General features: G+C 44.4%; 1 protein-coding gene across 1 annotated transcript in view; it reads left to right on the top strand.

Moving 5' to 3' along the window:
* The first annotated feature begins 421 nt into the window (after positions 1–421).
* adgrl4 (adhesion G protein-coupled receptor L4) overlaps positions 422–22198 on the top strand; it is a 49337-nt gene continuing 27560 nt past the window's right edge. The window contains exons 1-2 of the mRNA XM_079844779.1: positions 422–556; positions 10011–10157. Of these exons, the coding sequence (XP_079700905.1) occupies positions 511–556; positions 10011–10157 (193 nt within the window). The 5' untranslated portion in view covers positions 422–510. The remainder of the gene's footprint in view (positions 557–10010; positions 10158–22198) is intronic.

Below are 22198 nucleotides of genomic sequence, written 5' to 3'. Positions count from 1 at the left end.
ATATACCTCCACCCAATTCTGATACCTAGACTCTCTATTCAGTATAACGTTTTTGGCTGCAATTAAGTCTGAGCTATATTGTAACCAAATAATATAAGTAATAACACTTCAATAGGATCAAATAAGCAAATGTGTGACTGACCATGTGAACTTCTTTGTACTTGCTTTTCATTGAAGCACGCAGATTGGAACATTCTTAAATCATACTGGATAACATGAGTCTTCAGGTTTTGCACAAACTCATGGAGATTATACCAAAGCAAACCTCAAGTGGTTCAAAACATTTAGACTTCAGAAATGCTTGAATCATCAGTAAATTGTTTGTATTATTGTGTACAGTAGCATTGTGTGCGTGAGGATGAGCTGCCTTGTCCCTCTGTGTTTTTGTGCGTTGACTGAGTCGGACAGGAAGGGTCAGGATTAGAGAGACAGGAAGCTGACATAAGGAAGTATTGTGCGTCACACAGATATTCACTTACTGCTTAAAGACATTCCAGCCTCACCTCCGAAATGGAGTTTTTCCACAGCTCTCCAATGAAACTCTTGCTTTTCGCTGGTAAGTCATTTTGATCACCTTCTATTATCTAAATACACTTAAAATGTATCAATTGTAAAACTTTTTGTATATGTCCATATATATATATAAAAATATAAAAATAAAGATATCTTGAAAAACAGTATTCACTGGAGTAAAAAGTGTGAGAACTAGTGACGATATATATATATATATATATATATATATATATATATATATATATATATATATACATATATATATATATATATATATATATATATATATATATATATATATACATATATACTAGTGACGATATATATACATATATATATCATCACTAGTTCTCACACTTTTTACTCCAGTGAATACTGTTTTTCAAGATATCTTTATTTTTGACAGTAAGTTTCGTAACATACCTTAAAGTATTGTCCGATTTTTTTATATTGCTACTGGCCATAAAAATATACAGTATCTTGATCATATGTTGACGCCTGTGGTGGACCATGTCGTCACTATATAGTGTAAGTTGTCAAAATGGGGACCTGCTGTTTATTGACAGGTTTAAGAAGAAATCTTAAGACATGTTTATGTATTATATAAATGTATTATAGGTTATTTATTTGCTTTTCAGATAAATTTAAACATTAAATCAATTATGAAAAAAAAAAATCAGCATTAATATGACATCATGCCCAATGTCTTAACTTTATTTTTGACATTTATGAAAATGACCCTTGTTGAGAACACAATCGTTCAATCTTTCAGTAAAAATCCACCTTGCTTATACAGGTATTCCTTAAGATAATTTCAATGTGATTTTATTGTGTTTATTTGTTGTGTTCAATTGATTACACAACAGCTATTGCAAAAACACGACGGTAATGGAATTTTTTTTATCTAGATGGCAGAATTCTTGAAAAAAAAAATTAAGAAAGTATCAAACTTGGTGTTTGAAACCAAGATACAAAACCACATATGGGGAAAACAAGCATTGGTGTAATAGGATGTTCCCTTAGCCTCGGCTGGTGACATTATCAGCGCTCCTGCTGCACGAGGCTATAAATAGATTAGTTCCAACTACTTCACTTCAGGTCTTTTTGTTTTCAGACCACTCTGTGTTGGTGTGCATCAAGCAAAAAGCTCTCTCTTTAAAAAACTCTTGAAAACCTTTCAAACTCACCTTTGAGATCTTGGTTAGGAGTTAGTTTTCAACTGGCAGTGGGCAGATTTCTCTCTTTCTCGTCTGTTACAAACATCAGTGAAAAGAGTTGAAAGAAATATAATCAGTTGAAAATGAGTCAGCAGAGTAAACACTGTGTTCCTCCATTTTCTCTTCCAAATGCAAAAAAGAAGTAGAACTGGATACACACGATTACTGCTTTGTGTGTTTGGGGAAGAGCATGTGGTCGCTGCACAGAGTCAGGCGAGTGCAAGCACTGCGAGCTTACAGTTAAAATGCTTTGTGCTGGTCTTGGCTACTTTCAGTCTGCACCCATGTTGCAGGGCTCCCGCATGGATTTGGTTGACGAGCAAGAGACAGGTCCATCCCTTTCGCTTTTTCGTTCACCAGATCCACACGTTTCCTCGCGCGCTCTGGTGCTTCTTCGGCTCGCACAGGGAACAATGATGATGAATCTCTTGGGTCTGCGGACTTCGAGCAGCCAGCCTCTGAGCGTTCCTCGCATGATAGTAAATCCGTCGAGGAGTTAATCGAGGTGGTTGCTCGCACGGTTGCCAGGTTACAGTTTGACTGGCTCCGTGAACAAGATATCCCCAAACATAGTAATCTTGAGGATATGTTTCTGTCCGGAGGCAGGGGGGAGGGACCACAAAATCAGTCTCTCCTTTTCATTGAGGACCTCCATGACGAACTATTAAAGTCATGGAGAAAACTATATACTTCCTGTGTTTCTGTGCCCTTAACGTCGACATTTTCGAATATCGTGTGTGCGAAATCATGTGGGTATGCGAAGATGCCCCAGGTGGAAGAGATGCTCGCGAGCTATCTCTCTCCTGGGTCTGCATATTCATTAAAGAGACCTCCCCACGAAGCCATAGGGAATAACTTTGGCTCTTGTGGGTAAAAGCTTATATATATGAATTATATATTATTTTATATAGATGGAGATGGAGGTGGAAAAGCAGAGTGTGGCAAGTCGTGCTCCCCCTCGTGAAGACTGGGGGCCGGCTCGTCGCCCTCAGCAACCTCCCAGGGCGGACCTCAGGACTATCATCAATAAAAAGAAGAAGTCCTGATGGTTTGGCGCCCAGTCTGGTGCCCCCACGGGACAAGGCGTGTCAAACATTTGCTCGCCCCGCCCCATTACCCTCTCAAAACCACTCCATCCCCGCCGCCTCTGGTGATTGTTAGACGTTCTGTGTTATAAATCCTGCTATCATCCAGGACATAGAACATTTATCATCCCCTCATAAGGAAGTGTCACAGGAAGTGTCACAGAAACAGACGTTTCTGCATGGGTCTTAAGCACAGTAAAATTAGTAAACTAATTTGTTTGTCGTCCTCCGTGTTTTAACGGCGTGGTCTCCACTTTCAAGGAGTGGCGTCTTGTCATCGCAGATTGTTATCGGAGGCCTCCCTGTCGGGCTGGGGTGCGGTCTTAAGTGACCGAATAGCAAGGCAGATTCTTCTCTAGGGACAGGACAAGTTCCTATCACTCAGGGCAATATAGATTCCAGGACACTTGAATGTGGGATTAGATTTACTGTCCAGACAGAAATTACAGATTGGGGAGTGGAAACTCCACCCAAAAGTAGACAATCAGATCTGGACCAGATTTTACAGAGCAGAGGTGGACCTCTTCGCCTCTTATCAGACAGCACAATGTCCCCTTTACTTCTCTCTCAGTCACCCACAGTCACCCAGCCCCGCTGGGCTCAGATGCGCTGGTACATACATAGCCCAAAATGCCCCTGTATGCCTTCCCTCCAGTCGCTCTGCCCCCGGGAGTTCTAGCCAGAGTTCGCCAACAAGGGTCTTGCCTCTTATTGATAGCGCCGTGTTGGTCGAACAGAGTTTGGTTCTCGGAGATAATGTCTCTCCTCAACGGCTCGCTGTGGACGATCCCGGAGAGGAAGGACCTTCAGTCTCAGGCAGAGGGTACGATATTTCATCCCAGGCCCAATCTGTGGGACCTTCATGTTTGGCCCCTGATGGGCACCAACTGAGGGACACTGGGCCTGATGTTATTGAGACTATTCTAAGTGCTAGGGCTCCTTCCACTAGGAGAATTTATGCCAATAAATGGGGTGTCTTTGGAAGGTGGTGTACAACACATAATGCAGACCCAGTCAACTGCCAGGTTGCTTCAGTTCTGGATTTTCTGCAGGAAAAATTGTCAGCAGGCACATCTCTCAGTCACTCTCAGGGTTTATGTGGCCGCACTTTCAGCTTTCCATGCCTTGATTGATGGGGTGCCGCTCGGGAGACATCCTCTGCTCGCTCGCTTCATTCGTGGGGCCAGTTGACTGAGGCCCCTTATAAGAACCAAGATCCCTTCATGGGACATATCTCTTCATATAGTCCTCGAGGGTCTGGTTGAGACCCCATTTGAACCTCTTGAGTCAGCGTCTGATAAACTTCTGACCCTGAAGATGGTTTTTCTTATGGCTATAACGTCTTTAAAAAGAATTGGGGATATGCAGGCTCTGTCAATATCGCCATCCTGCTTAGACTTTGCCCCAGGTTTGGTGAAAGTGATTTTACATCCTCACCCTGACTACCTGCCTAAAGTTCCTTTCTCGACTGTACTTCCTGTCATTCTTGAAACCTTCTGCCCTCCACCGTTCGAAACGCTGGATCAGGAGAAACTTCACAGACTGTCCAGTCCGTAATCTTCAGGCCTAAGTCCACCGCACAAGCCAGTGGCGTAAGTCAGAGCAACTGTTTGTTTGTCATGGGGGCCAAAACAGAGGTTTTGCCACCACCAAACAAACCATGTCACATTGGGTCAGGGATGCTATTGTTCTTGCCTATGAGGCGCGCGGTCAAGCTTTCCCAATAGGGTTAAGGGCTCACTCCCCCAGGGTGGTCGCCTCCTCTACTGCATTAGCAAGGGGTGCCTGTGATGGATACTAAGAGACAGGATTCAATAGCAAATAAAACACAGTCTTTATTGACCAGAAGATCGCAGGTAAAGACAGAGTCTGGAATACTCAGAACGAGATCGCAGGCAAAGACAGAGTCTGGAATATCTCAGGACGTGAGGACCCTTGGCAGCACGGGCAGGCTGTGGACAGCCAGGACTCAGAAGAGCAGCGTGGAAGGTCCGGGAAGGGATCCACAAAAAACCAAGGACTCAGGCACACAGCAGACGACGGAGAGACACACGAGGGAACATCCAACAACGCTCTGACAAAGACAAGGGAGAAACAGAGAGACTAAATAGAGTGAGATGATGAACTGCAGCTGGTGCGCTAACGACCAGCCACAGGTGCGTGATGAGCCACCAATCCAAGGCTCCGCCCATGACAACACACAACACACACACACACACACAAGAATGAGACAGGGAATCCATGAACCGTGACAGTACCCCTCCCCCTAGGAGCGTCCCTTGACGCTCCCAGCAGACCTTCCCTGTTGATTGTAATCATCAATAAGGGAGTGGTCCAGAATGTCCCTAGCAGGAACCCAACTTCTCTCCTCCGGACCGTAACCTTCCCAGTCCACCAAGTACTGGAAACCGCGTCCCCTCCGTCTTGAATCCAGAATACGATTTACTGAATAAGTAGGTTCCCCATCTACGAGTCGTGGCGGTGGGGGAAGCGGGACTGGCGGATTAAGGTGGGAACGAAAAACAGGCTTTATTTTGGATACATGGCCACACTTGGCCACACTTTTTGACGACGTATACGGGAGGCTTAGACCGGTGGCGATCGGCTTTAGCCTTGGAGAGCGCTCCCACCTGGAGCAGAGTCTCACGGGCTCTGGTCCATGTGCGATGACACCTCTGGATAAAGGCGTGAGCAGAGGGGACCGCGACTTCGGAATCCAGACTAGGAAAAATGGGTTGCTGGTAACCTAGACTACACTCAAACGGAGAAAGGCCCGTGGATGACACTGGTAATGAGTTATGAGCGTACTCAACCATAGAAAGTTGTTGGCTCCAGGATGAAAGATTTTTGGACACCAAAGATCGCAACACTCTTTCCAGATCCTGGTTGGCTCTCTCGGTCTGACTGTTGCTTTGGGGATGATAACCCGAAGACAGACTAACTGTCGCTCCTAGTAATTTACAAAACTCCTGCCAGAATTTGGACACAAATTGGGAACCTCTGTCGGAGACCACGTCCATCGGGAGGCCATGTAACCGAAAGGCCGAAAGATCTAGCGCTATGTGGGACCAGTGGTCTCAACTCAACTCGGTGGGCCGCCGGGCGGAGCCGTTACCTCTTCTAAGGCACCTTGACCTTCGATTCGATCTCCCATGTGAGTGTAGAGATAACTATCTTCTCTGGCAAAATACACTCGGGAGTAACCGGGCGTTCGGAGGAATCAAAAATACGAGATAAAAGAGTCAGGTTTGATGTTTTTGGACCCGGGGCGGTACGAGAGAACAAAATCAAAACGTCCGATAAAAAGTGCCCACCGAGCCTGCCTGGAGTTGAGTCTTTTAGCAGATCTAATATATTCAAGGTTCTTATGATCCGTCCATACAATAAAAGGTACCCCCAACCCTTCAAGCCAATGACGCCACTCCACCAACGCTAACTTGACGGCCAACCACTCTTTGTTACCAATGTCATAATTACGTTCGGCAGGTGTAAGACGATGAGACAAAAACGCGCACGGATGCATCTTGTCATCTGAGGAAGAGCGGTGTGAAAGAACTGCTCCTACCCCCACCTCTGATGCGTCGACCTCTACCACGAACTGACGTGTGGGATCAGGGGCGACTAAGATGGGAGCCGAAACGAAGCGACTTTTCAGTTTGGCGAATACAGCCTCAGCTGTATCGTACCACCTGAACGTCGTTCTGGGAGAGATCAAGGCAGTCAGAGGCGCGGCTAGTTGGCTAAAGTTGAGAATAAATCACAGATAGATATTGGCAAACCCCAGAAACCTCTGTAGGGCCTTACGGGAATCTGGACTTGGCCAATCCATCACAGCCTTAACCTTGTCAGGATCCATGCGCATTCCCTCAGACGACACTATGTACCCTAAAAAAGGAACAGACTGTGCATGAAATGCGCACTTCTCCGCCTTGACAAAAAGCCCATTCTCTAGCAACCTCTGAAGCACTCGTCTGACATGTTGAACATGTTCCTGGAGAGACAAAGAAAAAATCTAAATGTCATCCAGGTAGACATATATGAATTGGTCAACCATGTCTCTCAACACATCATTGACGAGTGCCTGGAAAACCGCTGGGGAGTTGGACAGCCCGAATGGCATTACCAAATATTCAAAATGCCCCCTGGGGATGTTAAATGGAGTTTTCCATTCATCCCCCTCCCTAATGCGAACCAAATGATAAGCGTTACGCAAGTCCAACTTTGTGAAAATGGATGCTCCCTGCAACCTCTCAAAAGCTGAAGACATCAACGGCAAAGGATAGGTATTCTTTACCGTGATGTTATTCAGCCCTCTGTAATCTATACAAGATCGCAGAGAACCATCCTTCTTCCCCACAAAGAAGAACCCCGCCCCCGCTGGAGAAGAGGAAGGGCGGATGAATTTGGAAGCTAGAGAATCAGAAATATATTTCTCCATGGCCTCCCTCTCTGGAACAGAAAGAGAGTAAAGCTTGCCCTTAGGCGGAGACTTACCTGGGAGTAAATCTATGGCACAGTCATAGGGACGATGCAGAGGAAGAGAAGCAGCACGGGACTTACTGAACACTTCCTTCAGGTCGAAGTACTCAGGGGGCACGTTAGACAGATTCACTGCCTCACTCTGAAAAACAGAACGAGACACAGACGAACAAGCAGATACAAGACAAGACTCATAACACTTATTACTCCACAAAGAAACTTTTTTATGCAAAAAATTTCCAGGGGTGACCGAGGACAACGGGAGCCAGAGGAGAGTCCAAGATAAAAAAAGAAATAAGTTCGGTGTGGTTGCCAGAAGTGATGAGTGTAAGTGACTCGGTGGTGAACGTGATGTCAGGGAGTATTTGTCCGTTGAGTGCATTAACAGAAATGGTGTTATTGAGTGGAATGGTGGGTATGCCAAGCTTGAGCGCAAGAGCAGAGTCTAAAAAGTTACCTTCCGCTCCCGAGTCCAAAACCGCTTGACCGGAGAAGTTCTGGGCTTCCCACAGCAGTCTCAACGGAAGGAGAGTGGAGGATGAGGTCTTTTCCACGGAGATCCCGCCCGACAGTAGCCTTCTCCTTACCGCCGGGCGTGGTCTTTTACCGGGCAGGAGTTTAGCAGGTGTCCAGCTCCGCCGCAGTAAAGACAAAGACCACGGGATCTCAATATCTCTCTCTCCTCCCGGGAGAGCCGAGCTCGACCCACCTGCATGGGCTCCGGATTTAAAGTGTAACTGACCGCATCCGAAGCGCTGGCCTGAGGGCATTCGACATTCCGTACTGCAGTCCCATCCTGGATCGATCTCCAAAGCCGACTCAGATGAGTGTCCACCCTTAATGCGAGTTCGATGAGACCATCAATCTCCTCTGGTAGATCGACTGTGAAGATCTCCTTCTGGATGCGGTCAGCCAGCCCATGCAGGAACATGTCCCACTGTGCCTCCTCGTTCCATTTGCACTCGGCGGCCAGTGTACGGAACTCGATGGAATAGTCAGAGACCGAGCGGTTACCCTGACGGAGGTCGGCGAGTTGACGTGCCACCTCTCTTCCTGCCACCGCTCGGTCAAACACATGCTTCATCTCCACCGATAGCATCTGGAACAAGGAACAGCAAGGATGTTGGTTCTCCCACACCGCCATCCCCCACAACGCTGCTCGTCCGGACGCCACCTTGGAAGTCTCCGTGTTGAAAGTCTGAGGTTGTAGAGCAAAGAACAGAGAACATTTTGTCAAGAATGCTCTACAATAATTCTTCTCACCGGCATAACACTCAGGCATGGGTAGACGTGGTTCCGGTTGTCGTGGTGTGGGTGGCGTGGGGGGACTCTGCGGTGGGTTGGGCACAGCGGGACTGGCGAGCTGTTGCCTCTGTTGAGTCAGCTCGGACACCCGTGCCACCAAGGTCTGAACTGCCTGTCCTGTAGCAGTCATATTCGCCTCCTGCTGGTTCATTCTGGCATTGCTGCTGGCCAGGAAGGCGTTGATATCGGAAGCACTGGCTGAATCCATTTTGGGTCAGAGCGTTCTGTGATGGATACTAAGAGACAGGATTCAATAGCAAGTAAAATACAGTCTTTATTGACCAGAAGATCGCAGGTAAAGACAGAGTCTGGAATACTCAGAACGAGACGCAGGCAAAGACAGAGTCTGGAATATCTCAGGACGCGAGGACCCTTGGCAGCACGGGCAGGCTGTGGACAGCCAGGACTCGGGAGAGCAGCGTGGATGGTCCGGGAAGGGATCCACAAAAAACCAAGGACTCAGGCACACAGCAGACAACGGGGAGACACACGAGGGAACATCCAACAACGCTCTGACAAAGACAAGGGAGAAACAGAGAGACTAAATAGAGTGAGATGATGAACTGCAGCTGGTGCGCTAACGACCAGCCACAGGTGCGTGATGAGCCACCAATCCAAGGCTCCGCCCATGACAACACACACACACACAAGAATGAGACAGGGAATCCATTAACCGTGACAGTGCCCCCTTACAAGTGTTTGTGATACGGTAGGTTGGTCCTCTCCGCACACATTCATAAGGTTTTATAGTTTGGATGATCATGCCACTCCGGGCTCTCACGTCCTTGAGTCAACATCACAAGCTAATGCCTGAGGCTTATTGCATTCTTGTGCACACCTACACAACCGTAAGGGGTCCAGACACTATCATGCATGGCGGGGTGGGTATTCTCGTTCCCAAAACACTAAAAGCTAGAGCAGCATTGATTGTAGCTTTTGAAAGGGAACGGTTTGGGTTACTTGACTGTAACCCTGTTCCCTGATAAAGCGGAACAAGATGCTGCGCTATGTTGCCGTCCCGATGATGCCCCAGGACTGCTCTTCAAATCAAAAGACCTGAAGTGAAACAGCTGGAGCTCATCTATTTATAGCCTCGTGCAGCAGGTGCACTGATGACGTCACCAGCCGAGGCTATAAATACCTCCGGGTCAATTTCATTGACGTGTTAGACACACTATTCAACAGCTGGTCAAGATAAGATGTTCCCAAAAACGCTAAAAGCTAGCTCAGCATCTCGTTCTGCTTTATTAGGGAACAGGGTTATAGGCAAGTAACCCGAACCGTTTTATGCCAAATTCTATGGTTCCATGTGACAAATAACATGTGTCAAACATGTAATGTATGTAATTCATGTGCATCTATCTTTGAAAATAATTGTATTTCCATTATATTTGTATCTCTTTTTTTATAGCTTGGTTTTCAAGTGTGCTGGATCCATGCAGATTTGATGACATTTGCCAGTCTTGTCACCATAATGCCACCTGCAAGACCATTGATTCCAAAAATGCCTGCTACTGCAATCAAGGGTTCACTGGTGATGGACGCAAAAATTGCCAGGGTTTGCCATTTTTTTATTACATTAAAACAAAATGGTAAACACAGTTTGGAGCTTTTGTTGTTAGTGTAAGAGCAGCAAAGTAACACATTTAAAAAAGAAAAGAATGTAGTCTGACTGTACTGTATGAGTAGTAATCTTGTAACATTATGTGGTTCCCATTGTATATCAGGTGTCTTTAACGACTATGTACTAACTGTCACGGTTCTGGTTACACAAAGTACAAGCACTACGAGGACAATGAAGATAAATCCAAATAGTCTGTATTTAATCCACAAGATAATTGACAAAATGAGAGGAATGCTGACAACCAAAGTGTAGACACAATTATACCCGACAACTAAGGAGTGAAAGGCATGAACTTAAATATTGATGGTAATGAGTTGAATCAAATTAACAAATATAACAACAAACTAACTCATGGAAACTAGGCAAACTGAAAACAAAGTCCAACCAGTGTGAGTGTAAGTAACATTTAAACAACATTTTTTGATACAATGCACTTAATCTGTAATAACATCTTTTAATTACAGCATTGATCCTTCTCTTAAATCTTAGTAGATTTGTATGTGTTCGCTCCATTGAGAAACTCTTCAAATATGATTTTGACAGGAAAGCTGATATTTAGCTGATAATTAGGTAACACTTTATTTCAAGGTGGCATACATTACTACTAACCTTACAACTAACCAGTGGTGGGCCGTCAGGGCCAGCAAGGCCTTCTCTGCTGGCCTAATCACTATCAGAATCACAGACTTAAATTTTTTATATTTTTTTCCAGGAATGTGTGTTAAATTATTACCAAATGTCTATTTTCTTAACTTCATAGCTTTTCTCTTGGTTGCGCTGCTTCCAGTAGTGTTTGTTTATGTTAGAGCTTTTATCCAATCATATTTCAGCCATCATGTGTTGCCAGGTCAAATAAATCTGCCTTGAAGCCTTAACAATCAATATTGCGAACGCTGCTAGCTTAAAATTAATGCCAATGAAACTTTGCGCTTTAACCAATCAGAGAATCACTCCGATTTAATCAGCCAATCAGATTTCGAGTTGGCAACAGCGGGGCCATCTAGCTGGCATACAATTACGTCTGCATTTTCACGTCCTTTGATTGGATGGTCAGAGACCGTACTAGCCTAGTCAGAATAACCAGCAAACCGCACAAGATAAAACATCTGTAGTTTTAATAGCGTTTTTTCAAACCTCAATGGCTGACAGAGGAGAAGAAATTAATGTATTAATTAACATACTTACAAAGCCATTTTCAAAATTCCTGCATACTGCCTTCTCCACCTTAATGCACAGTCACGTAACGCTATTTGATCTGTCTATGGCTATTTTCATTTTTGGGTGAACTATCCCTTCAAGACACGTTGATCCTTCATTTGGACTATTTTTGTTGGCAGGGAAAAAATTGTCTACCATAGTAACTTCTTGTTTATTTAGCAGCTGTTAACAAGCAATATCACTCCAACAATCTTTTTTTTTTTTCCAAAATTGCTAACCCCTTTCTAGTCAAAGATCGCAGACGACCCCAAATTATTATTGTTAAACATTTGCCTCACATTAAAACATGACACTCTAACTTGATCTGGACAAACTGTGTATCATTAGAAAGATTAAAGACTCCAGCTTCGATATTTGACCACTGTTAATGATAAAACTAGGTTTCAGATTTTCACAATATGATAATCATCTCAGAAAACATCAGAGTTCCACAGCACCACAGTATTAAACAATTTTTTAATGAATAAACTGCATTATTAAATTATGGTTATTATTATCACCAGTTAAAATGACCATTAAATGAGTGAAAACAGGGCGAATGCTTTATTATAAAAAACTTGAAACCATTTCTTTGTTTTGTTTATTAAAATTTAAATAAAACATGTCTAATCAACTATATTCAATTAATGATTATGAATTAGATTAACTTATTTTGATCATTAAATTATTAAAACATTTAAGAATAATAGAGTGCTATGAAATGTATATATTTATATATACTAACAAATGATCAAGAACGGTGGTAATCAAATAAAACAACAACAAACTTTTATTCTTTTATTTTTTTTGGCAAAGTGCTGCAAAACAGAGATTCCCTTTCAGTCGGTCACTACGACGTACGTCGTAATACCGACGAATTGGGATCACTTTAGAGAGCCCCTATCAGCTTCGAGATTTAGAAAACAGGCCAATGGGCCATTGGCGTGCGAGATTTGCATCTCGCGCTCCGCCCCACGCCGCGGGTATAAATAGGAAGCGAGAGCAACGCACTGACGTCATTCACTTCGGAGCCGAACGGCGTAGATGAAGAGTCAAAGATTTCCTGTTTACCTATCAGAGAAGACTCAACAGAGAACTTTGAGGACACTGTGCTGGTGTGACGGCATTTCTCCAGTGCAACCGCGAGAACTCAGCTGCAGTGAAACATTTGCTGTTTAAACAGCACCGTTGGTATCGGTGGGCGTTTCCTTGAGTGCAAACACAGACTGCACTATCTCCTATGTGTTGCCGCGGTCTGTCCTGGTTGCTTCAGCACTTCTGAAAAGAGCGTTTCCTCACAAAAAGAGCAACACGGGTGTGACACTGCGTCTTTTTCAAGACGTCATTCCACCCGTGCGTTTCCTCGATCCCTCTCGCATAAACATGTTGAGACCGTGTTCGTGGGTGATCCCTGTTCTCTCAGGGGAACGGGATCACGTCGACGCTGGTTGATCACGCTGGTCATCTCAACTTCCGCGTGAGGGTTTGCGTGTTCAGCGCGCCGTGTGCTGTCTAGCTGCCGGGTGACAGCGCTGGTTGCCACGGCAGCTCAGCGCGCGTCACTCGGCGCCTCCGCATGTTGAGACTGTGTTTGTGGGTGGTCTATGCTCTCTCATGAGAGCATAGCCACGTTGGCGCGTTGTTCGTCTTGCCTTTTTCATAAGGGCTTGAGTGTTCAGCGCGCCGTGTGCCGTCTCACGGCCAAGCCCACTGTCTCACATGTCTGCTGGTAGCGTACAGATGGGATTGCTGGTCCTTAAAAAGGGGACCTAGCGTTTCATTTGGGGCTCTAGCAGAGGACAGATGTCAATCGCTACATCAGAGAGAGGGCTGCTATGTGTTGAAAATGAAGATGATGCTGAGATTCCCACTATAATAGTGGGCGCTCGTGCTGAATCCGATTCATACTTGACAACCATGCTTTCCCGGGTGGCTGAGGCATAGTGCAACTCATAAATCGCCTTGCCTGCCCCTTACCTTTCCCAGATGTGCGTTGGAAGGCTTTTGCATTGTGGAACTTTTGGTGCCAAAATACGGAACACCAATAAGGCCATAATCTGTATAAAGTTTTCCTCTCTCTCACTACCCTCATCGGTGGGGTGGCAGTGCCACTGGGAGGCCACCTCCACCCTGCTTAGTGCACGAGGGTAGTTCTGAGCCGAGTTTGAGCTGCGCACTGCGCTAACCCTTGGCTAGACGATGTCCACCCTGGTCCAGAAACACCATTGACCCGGATTTGGTTCGGAACTGTTCTTCCCCCGGAGGAGGGCCGGGTGGAAAACCATTAGTAATTCTGTTCCGCCACTGGGGTTAAAAACAGCCAGTGGTACCCAAAAAAAAAAAAATTATAATAATAAAAAAAAATATATATATATAGCAGTTCCAATATCTCTGGGTCTCGGGAGTTCAGGAATGGCAGCATGTGATGCTACAAGCCTCGCCGCTCTCATTCCCCTCCCCACAAGAGGGCGAGAATGGCAGTGTGTGACGCTACAAGCCTCGCCACTCTCATTCCTCTCTTCTCAGCGGTGCGTGGACGACAGTGCGCGACGCTATGCCTCGCCGCTCTTGTTCCCCGCTGAGGAAGGAGGTGAGGCAGACCGTGTGCAACGCCACAAAGCCTTGCCACGCTCAGCCCCTCGTTCATTTGGAGAGCGCACTTGGCGGTGCCTCTCCAAATCACCAGCAGGGGGTGCTGGCTGTGGGAACGCACTCAAGCGGCCTTCCCACACTCGCACACCCCCTCAGCGGATGCAGGTCGTGTGTCAGACCCAGACCCCTACACGGACACTCCCATGTCGTCCTGGGGTCCCTGCGTTCCGCCTCGCTGCCCTGCTGCGGGTACGTCTGTGGTACCGATGACCCCACTTGTTCGGTCTGTGGGGGCCTGGCTAGCGCTCCCCAGCCCGTCTCGCTGGGTCATCCGTACCATCAGACTCGGCTTGCGATTCAGTTCGCCCGGCGTCCGCCCAAGTTCGGGGGCGTTCACTTCACGTCTGTTGCATAGGTGGATGCCCCCGTGCTTCAAGCGGAGATCCGGGTTCTACAGCCCGTACTTCATTGTACCCAAGAAAGGCGGCGGGCTACGGCCAATCTTGGATCTGCGTTACCTGAACCGTTCCCTCCACAGGATGCCGTTCCGTATTTTAATGCAGAAACGCATCTTCGGGTGCGTCCGTCCCCGAGATTGGTTTGCAGCGATCGACCTGAAGGACGCGTACTTTCATGTCTCGATTCTCCCTCGACACAGACCGTTTCTACGCTTTGCATTCGACGGACGAGCATATCAGTACAAAGTCCTGCCCTTCGGGCTGTCCCTGTCGCCCCGTGTCTTCAAGAAAGTCGTGGAGGCGACCATTGCTCCCATGAGAGAGAGCGTGGTGTTCGCATTCTCAACTATCTCGACGACTGGCTGATTCTTGCCCAGTCGCGGGAGCAGTTGTGCGAACACAGGGACATGGTGCTTCGGCACCTCAGCCGGTTGGGTCTTCGGGTCAACTGGGAGAAGAGCAAACTCTGTCCCTTACAGAGGATCTCTTTTCTCGGGATGGAGATCGACTCGGTCGCCATGACAGCGCGCCTCACAGAGGAGCGCGTCCAGTCGGTGTTGAGCTGCTTGAATACGTTCAAACGCAGTACAGCGGTACCACTGAAACAATTTCAGAGGCTCCTGGGGCATATGGCAGCAGCAGCCGCAGTAACGCCGCTAGGGCTGCTCCATATGAGACCGCTTCAACACTGGCTACACGACCGAGTCGCGAGATGGGCGTGGCACAGCGGATTCCTCCGTGTCCAAGTGACGCCGAGATGCCGCCAAACCTTCAGCCCATCTGTTCTACCAGTGAGGTCACTACGGAAGGTCAAGTGGTGACGCATGCTTCCCCAACGGGTCACATTTGTCGCTTCACCACATCACGGACATGCTGGCCACTAAAAAGACCAGTCCCCGTTTTGAGGCTCTTTACCCCTTCCACTCACAACAGGGCCCCAATGTTCTTCTTTTCTCAAAACTCCTGATCCACATACTGATAACGTGCTTTCTCTCATTGAGAGGGGAACAGACAATATAGTACAATAATATTCATACAATTCTTTATGGTTTCAGTAAATTAAAGTAAAAATTTAATTAAATTAAATGAACGACAAATCCATATTTAATCTCTGGAAGCCGGGCTAAATGAGCAATCCCTGTTGCTGCATTCCCATCAAGTTAGAGGTGTGTGATGCCCCCAAAATCTGAACACATGACTGAAATTTGCAAGGTTAAAGTGACCAGAATGATCTCAGCTGACCCTTGAATGCCAATCTTTAAGGTGTTTCCTGGCTCTCAATTATGCGGTATTTGGTGAGCGGTATAGAGGGGCCAATATTAGGGCAGGGGCTGCTGTGTCCAGTCTTGACCTTGGCCCCTGAGAAACACAGCTTCCCCTCCCAACAGTGATGTTGCTGGCCTCACAGACATCTGCCTCACCTCTCATACACACCTCACTTAAAAACACCCCACTTCTTGGAGGTGCCCCAATGGCGGTGACCCCCATTGGCTTAGGTTGTCCTCCACTGGCCAAAAGAAGAGCTTACCCGTCATCGGGGAATCACCTCATGCTCATTGGTCATCGCTTAAGATCTTTGACCCTCAACAGGATCCAATATTTTTTCTGGAGCCTTTTGGAAAGTGCATTCAAGAGTCAGCAGAGCCATGGGTCTGCTTTCAAATTAGTAAAAACATGGAGACAGGTTAATTATAGTTCCTGATCACACAGTTTTCCTGATATGAGTGTTCTCGTGAGACATCACACACGTCTAGGATGGACCCTCAGCACTCGGAGACCAAATACAAACTTTAGAAAATATAAAGAAAGAAACAAAATCATACCTAGAGAGGATCATTAAATGTGTGATGATAATATAGAAAGATAAATATTGACAAATATTAAATAAATATAAATATTAAGATAAATATTAAATATAAGTATTTGATTATAAATTCAATTAAGATATATACAATTATATTGGAGAGGCAGTGGATTTTAGAACCCACCCTTTAAGTTTCTCCTGAGGCCAATTTCGGGGTATTAATGGTCTACCAATTTAGGCTGGTTCCTAATTTCCAATACCCCATTTGTCAAATGATACTTTTGAAAAACAGAAAAAGCTCTTTTTCCTTCAAGAATTTAATTGGGATAATTTGCCTTTATCATTGGCTTGATTGATTACCAACAAGCACATACTCATCCTCACAAGGACATACTAAATTAACACCCCATGTCATCATTATCACCAAGATATATCTCCCAAAAATAGGGATTGTAATTACTTTTTTTTTTCTTCTTCAAAACAGACCTTTTTCAGGTACAAAATTCAATAGTGGCCTGAAATAAAAAATAAAAAGTAAATAAATAAAAATAAACAACAGAATAGTCCATCCAATTGCATTCAGTCTCATATAACACATCCTTCAGTTTACAGTCTACATATGTGTACCATCTAAATTACCTCACATCCTATATCTTCCTTCTTCAAACAGAACCAAACTAGAGCATTCATCTCATTCATCTCCATCCATCTTATTTTCCACATACTCAAGAACCTTCTTGTTAAACTTGCTATTTCCATCAAACCCATTTTTACCCATCATAGCCCACATAATTTTTAACCATAAATGAACATAACCAAAAAATACAAAAAATAAAATAGTTAATGTTAAAACCTTTTCATCAAAATGACTTGATTATCAATTCGTATTTCATTCAATAAGCTTGTTCACTCATCTTTATCTTGTTGACATTATGCTTAATCATACTAAATACCCAATTATTAATCACCATGTTATTAGTAAAACATTCAAAATCATTCATCAGGGTTTTCCTTAAAGTACCTTTTTTTTATTTTATTTTATTCTCAATGTCTTGTCTATTAAAACTCTTCAGGTGTAAGCTCCAAATGACCAAAATCTTAAACCTCTTAATTCATGCCACTTGGCAGTGATACTTCATCAAATCCTCACTAGCCTTATCTTGCCACTTACCCCAAAAGTGTCATAGCTTTACCAAGAACTTACAAATTTCATAATCTCCCATATTACTTTAAATTTGGACTATAAGTCATCATCAATTTCTTTAAAGCCGTTTTAAAATGATTTGTTCATCCATATCCATTTAACTTTACAGGTGGTCCTAAATTCTGTCAGAAAATAATTTTTTCACACACACAAAAAAAAAATCTATCTTTTGGGGCTATTTCTCTCTTGTTTTAACTTGTCACATTATTCCTCTATGGAAAATATGGTCTGCAGATGCCACACAATATGATCATTATTGTTTCTTATCTCTCCTGCTCTGCAGAAACCAAAATATTATATTCCTCTTATCTCAATCAGTCACACAGAAAGACTTAAAGTAACTTGCTTCTTTAACATTAATTGTGGTTCTCTCTAAGTCAAAATATCATAAAAAATTAAAATAAAGTAAAAAAATAAAACTTTTCATTATCTCTTTGGTTGCCATCTGGCCTTTCAGAACTTTGAGGGAGTCTCTGGATAATTTAGATAGTGACTTCAGCCAATTTGTCACTTTGTCTCTGCCGTCAAGTCTATAACATTTACGCCTACCATTTTTAATCAATTGACATTATTTAAATTTAAGCCCTCAGTTGAATTTAGACAATGGTTTTAACCCATGATGGACGGCAATCTTTAACTTTACAATTCCACTTTAACTAATCCAGAGAGTAATTCAAATCAACATCATAAATTACAAAAGTCGTCATAACAGACTAGCTGGATAACAATCCATTTAAAGCTCGTCCCGTGTTCTGGATCATCTTTTCACCAGATTCCTTCAAAATTATCAGTTTCTCTAAAGGTTGTCGTTTACCTTAACCCATCTGTAATGGTCAAATACTCATTCCAGAGGTTAATGACACCCCATCAGAACAGAACAGTTCTAGGAACAAACTTACAAAACATAAAGTGCAGTCACACCCACACACACATTAAACATGAATTGCTCATTCATTCTTTTACTCATGCTCATTATTAATTTGTCTCTACAAAACAGCTTTAGCAGGACGATAACAAATTGTACCATCCCTGCTCCCACAAGCAGTCTCTCTCTCTCTCTCTCTCTCTCTCTCTCTCTCTCTCTCTCTCTCTCTCTCTCTCTCTCTCTCTCTCTCTCTCTCTCTCTCTCTCTCTCTATAACCTTTTTAACAGTCTTCTAAGACTTTAACTTTAATGTTAAATTCATTCATCTTTTAAGGTCTGTGTGTAAAAACATCTCATACCTTTTTAAACACTATCTTTTCCCTAAAACATGTCTCATTATTTTTCAAGTGATGCCATGTGCTTTTACTCATCAATATCTTCTATCATCTGTGGCACAGGCTCAGATATCAGCCTTGAGCTGGTTTCGAAAGAGAGACAGACTTCTATGCATTCAGGACTGGTCCTGCATTTTCATAAACTTTTAACTTGTCCCTCTAGCACAGCATAAGACTTGGCTAGAGATTACATTTGTTTTCCAATAAACATCAGACTTCACACTAGCTCAGCGTAAGACCTGGCTAGAAATTAAAATTGTTTTCAAATAAGCATCAGACATTTTCCTTTTAACTCTATCCTTTGCCAGAATTGACAGTTCCAAATAACCGTAATTTTATATTTGCCTTTTGCCCAAACAATAAATTTAAACTTCAAACATCTAAATTGAGTCTGAGTTACTCTTCCAATTTTAGCCACAGCACCAGAAATGACATGGTGGGGCCAGATTCAGATAAGCGAATTGTTTTATTACAGCTCAGCAGGAGCTTACCTTTTGAAACCAAAACATCAGCTTCTAGGGTTTTCAACATTTTTAACACCAATTCTCCTACAGTGTTTTTACCAACATCCAGTCAAATAGACTTTATCAGAACTTTTCACGAGTCAGAGGAACAGGAAAATGTATTATACATTTTTATCATTTAAACCCTCTATGTCTCTAATTATATAGTTACTTCCATTCACATTTTATAGTTATGTTGTTATTCTTTTAACCATAGTTTATTTTAAAATTATCATAGATCTTTCCTTTTAAAAGGAATTCCTTAAGACTGCAATTTATTGAACTTACTATTACTATTTCGTTATTTTCAATCTGTGCACCTCTGTTTAAATTCCCTCAATCTAATTCTCAGTCTGTGTGTCAGTGCCTATCTGCAGCTGCTCTGAGAGGGGGCAGATAAGAAAGAGTGTAAATCTCTTCTTCCTTTCTTTCTTTTTACTTTGTTTCGTTTACAGAATTTAGCCAGGTGCCCTGATTTGCCACAATTTTGACACCTTATGGGTTCACTGTTAGAGTTACGTGCAAAATGGCCCTGCTGACCACAATTGAAACACACTCTGTCATTCAGTAACCTGCATGCATCAGTCTGGTCCCCAGTCTCAGGGGCGGTGCCTAAGGTGGCAACCACTTGAACAGACTGGGAAGAGAGCTCGTGATCCAATAAAACATACAATGGCTTGCAATTCATGGCGCTGTCGGCTTTTTCAACAACCTCATTTTTAGTTACCCAATTGCATATCTCAGTTACTTCTGGGATTTGTCCATCGGGGGTTAATGGTACCCCACCCATTTTACAAATCCACGAATAAGTACAAACAGCTAGAAATTTGAATTTTTCTGGTTCTCTCTTTGTTTGTAGCCAGTCAAGTTGCTGATTAACTTTCCAATTGGAATTAAAAACCTTTGCTGCCCATTTCCTTAATAATTCCTTCAAATTTCTTTGACGTCAGGGCTTCAGAGCAGAGCTGCTTACAGCGTTTGCTATCTTTCGTCTCAAAATCTTTATCTGGACTGATCAAGTTACTGATCATGTCACTCAAATTGTTAGCCATCATTTCAGTCAAAGTTCATACTCACCTGAAAATATACCAGCAGAGATGGAGGTGGCGATCTTTAACCAACACCGCTGTGGCTTCTGTTTGGGTATTTTGGGTATCTATCCTCCACCATAAAACTGTTGGGGACACAGTTTTAGACCCAGAGACCAGATATGTTGAATGAAGACCAGGAGTCAAGAGTTAGATTAATTAAAGAAATTTACTGAAGAATAGTTTGCAGTTTCATCAGCAGAAGCCAGCTTCAAGAGGAGTTTGTAGGCCGCGCTCCCTCTAACAGTCTCCCCGCCTCCGTCTAACGTACATACAATTTCTGAACAGTTATACTGTTTTCAAGGTCTAGCCACGTCATAACTGCCATGTGGAATGATTCTGATTGGCAGAGAAAATGCCCAGTCACAGTAAATTTCCACACAAGGATAGATAGCAGAGCATATCACTAAAATGGGTAGAATAGTTGTCGCCCCATGACTAGATTTTTAGATCACAATGACCTCGGAGGTCATAGAAAGGCGTCTATAGGTCTGGCATCGCCTGCAGGAAGGCCCATCTCCAATATTGGATCTGCACAAATAATACAACGCACATACATACAAGCACTAGGGCATCACACTCTAGTTAATGTCAGGGGGTTATGACCGTTTATCAAGAGAACACTCAATACCCAAACAGCGACTCTGCCACAGCTATCCTTCACGAGAGTGAGCCATGCATGGCTGGAGGTCAACCCAGAGCAGCTGGGGAGACTAGATTTAATACTACAAAATCATCCTCAAACTAAATATATAAAGGTATGAAATCACACAGAATTACAATCATCTCTAGATTACATATGAAAGCAGAGAAAGAGATATTTATTTTGATTATCTTTGATTATTCAGGTTATGGATATAATAAAAGAATCATTGAAAAGGATATGTGTATAAAAGAAGAGACAATCCGTTTCACTGCAATGGCACATCAATTGCCTGGAGTTGCTGGCAGTTCGTCTTGCTCTCAACCGCCTCAAGGGGCCGCTCAAAGACAAGCACGTTCTGGTCCGGACGGACAGCACTGCGGCCGTTGTGTACATCAACAAACAGGGTGGTCTACGCTCCCGCCACATGTCCCAACTCGCTTTGGGGCCGCACAGATCGATCTGTTTGCCGCCCCGACACGACCCACTGCCAGTGGTACTATTCCCTGACCAAGGGAACCCTCTATGCCCTGGCACACAGCTGGCCCCGGGGCCTACGCAAATATGCGTTCCCCCCAGTGAGCCTTCTTGCACAGACACTGTGCAAGGTCAGGGAGGACGAGGAGCAGCTCTTCTTGGTAGCTCCGTACTGGCCCAACAGGACTTAGTTCCCGGAACTAGTGCTCCTTGCGACAGCACCTCCTTTGCCCATTCCTCTGAGGAAGGACCTCCTAACTCAGAGACGCGGCACCCTTTGGCACCCGCGTCCGGACCTCTGGAAATTCCATGTCTGGTCCCTGGACGGGATGCGGAGGTTTTAGGTGACCTACCGCAAGCGGTAGTTGACACCATCACTTCTGCCAGAGCCCCCTCTACGAGACGGCTATATGCGTTGAAGTGGAACCTGTTCGTCGACTGGTGCTCTTCTCACCGAGAAGACCCCCGAAAGTGTTCGGTCAGATCTGTGCTCTCTTTTCTTCAAGACGGGTTGGAGCAAAAGCTGTCTCCCTCCACCCTCAAGGTGTATGTTGCCGCTATAGCTGTAAATCATGACCTGGTTAATGGTGAGTCCTTAGGCAAGCACGATCTGATCGTCAGGTTCCTGAGGGGGGCGAGGAGATTAAATCCGCCTCGTCCTCCCTTTATACCCTCTTGGGACTTGACTCTGGTGCTGACCGCACTGCAGAGGGCCCCTTTGAGCCTTTACAGTCAGCGGAGCTTAAGATC

This window comes from Gobio gobio, assembly GCF_949357685.1.
Source record: "Gobio gobio genome assembly, chromosome: 19".
NCBI lineage: Eukaryota > Metazoa > Chordata > Actinopteri > Cypriniformes > Gobionidae > Gobio > Gobio gobio.
Note: the sequence above shows the minus strand (reverse complement) of the source record. Positions and strands in the feature narration are given on the sequence as shown.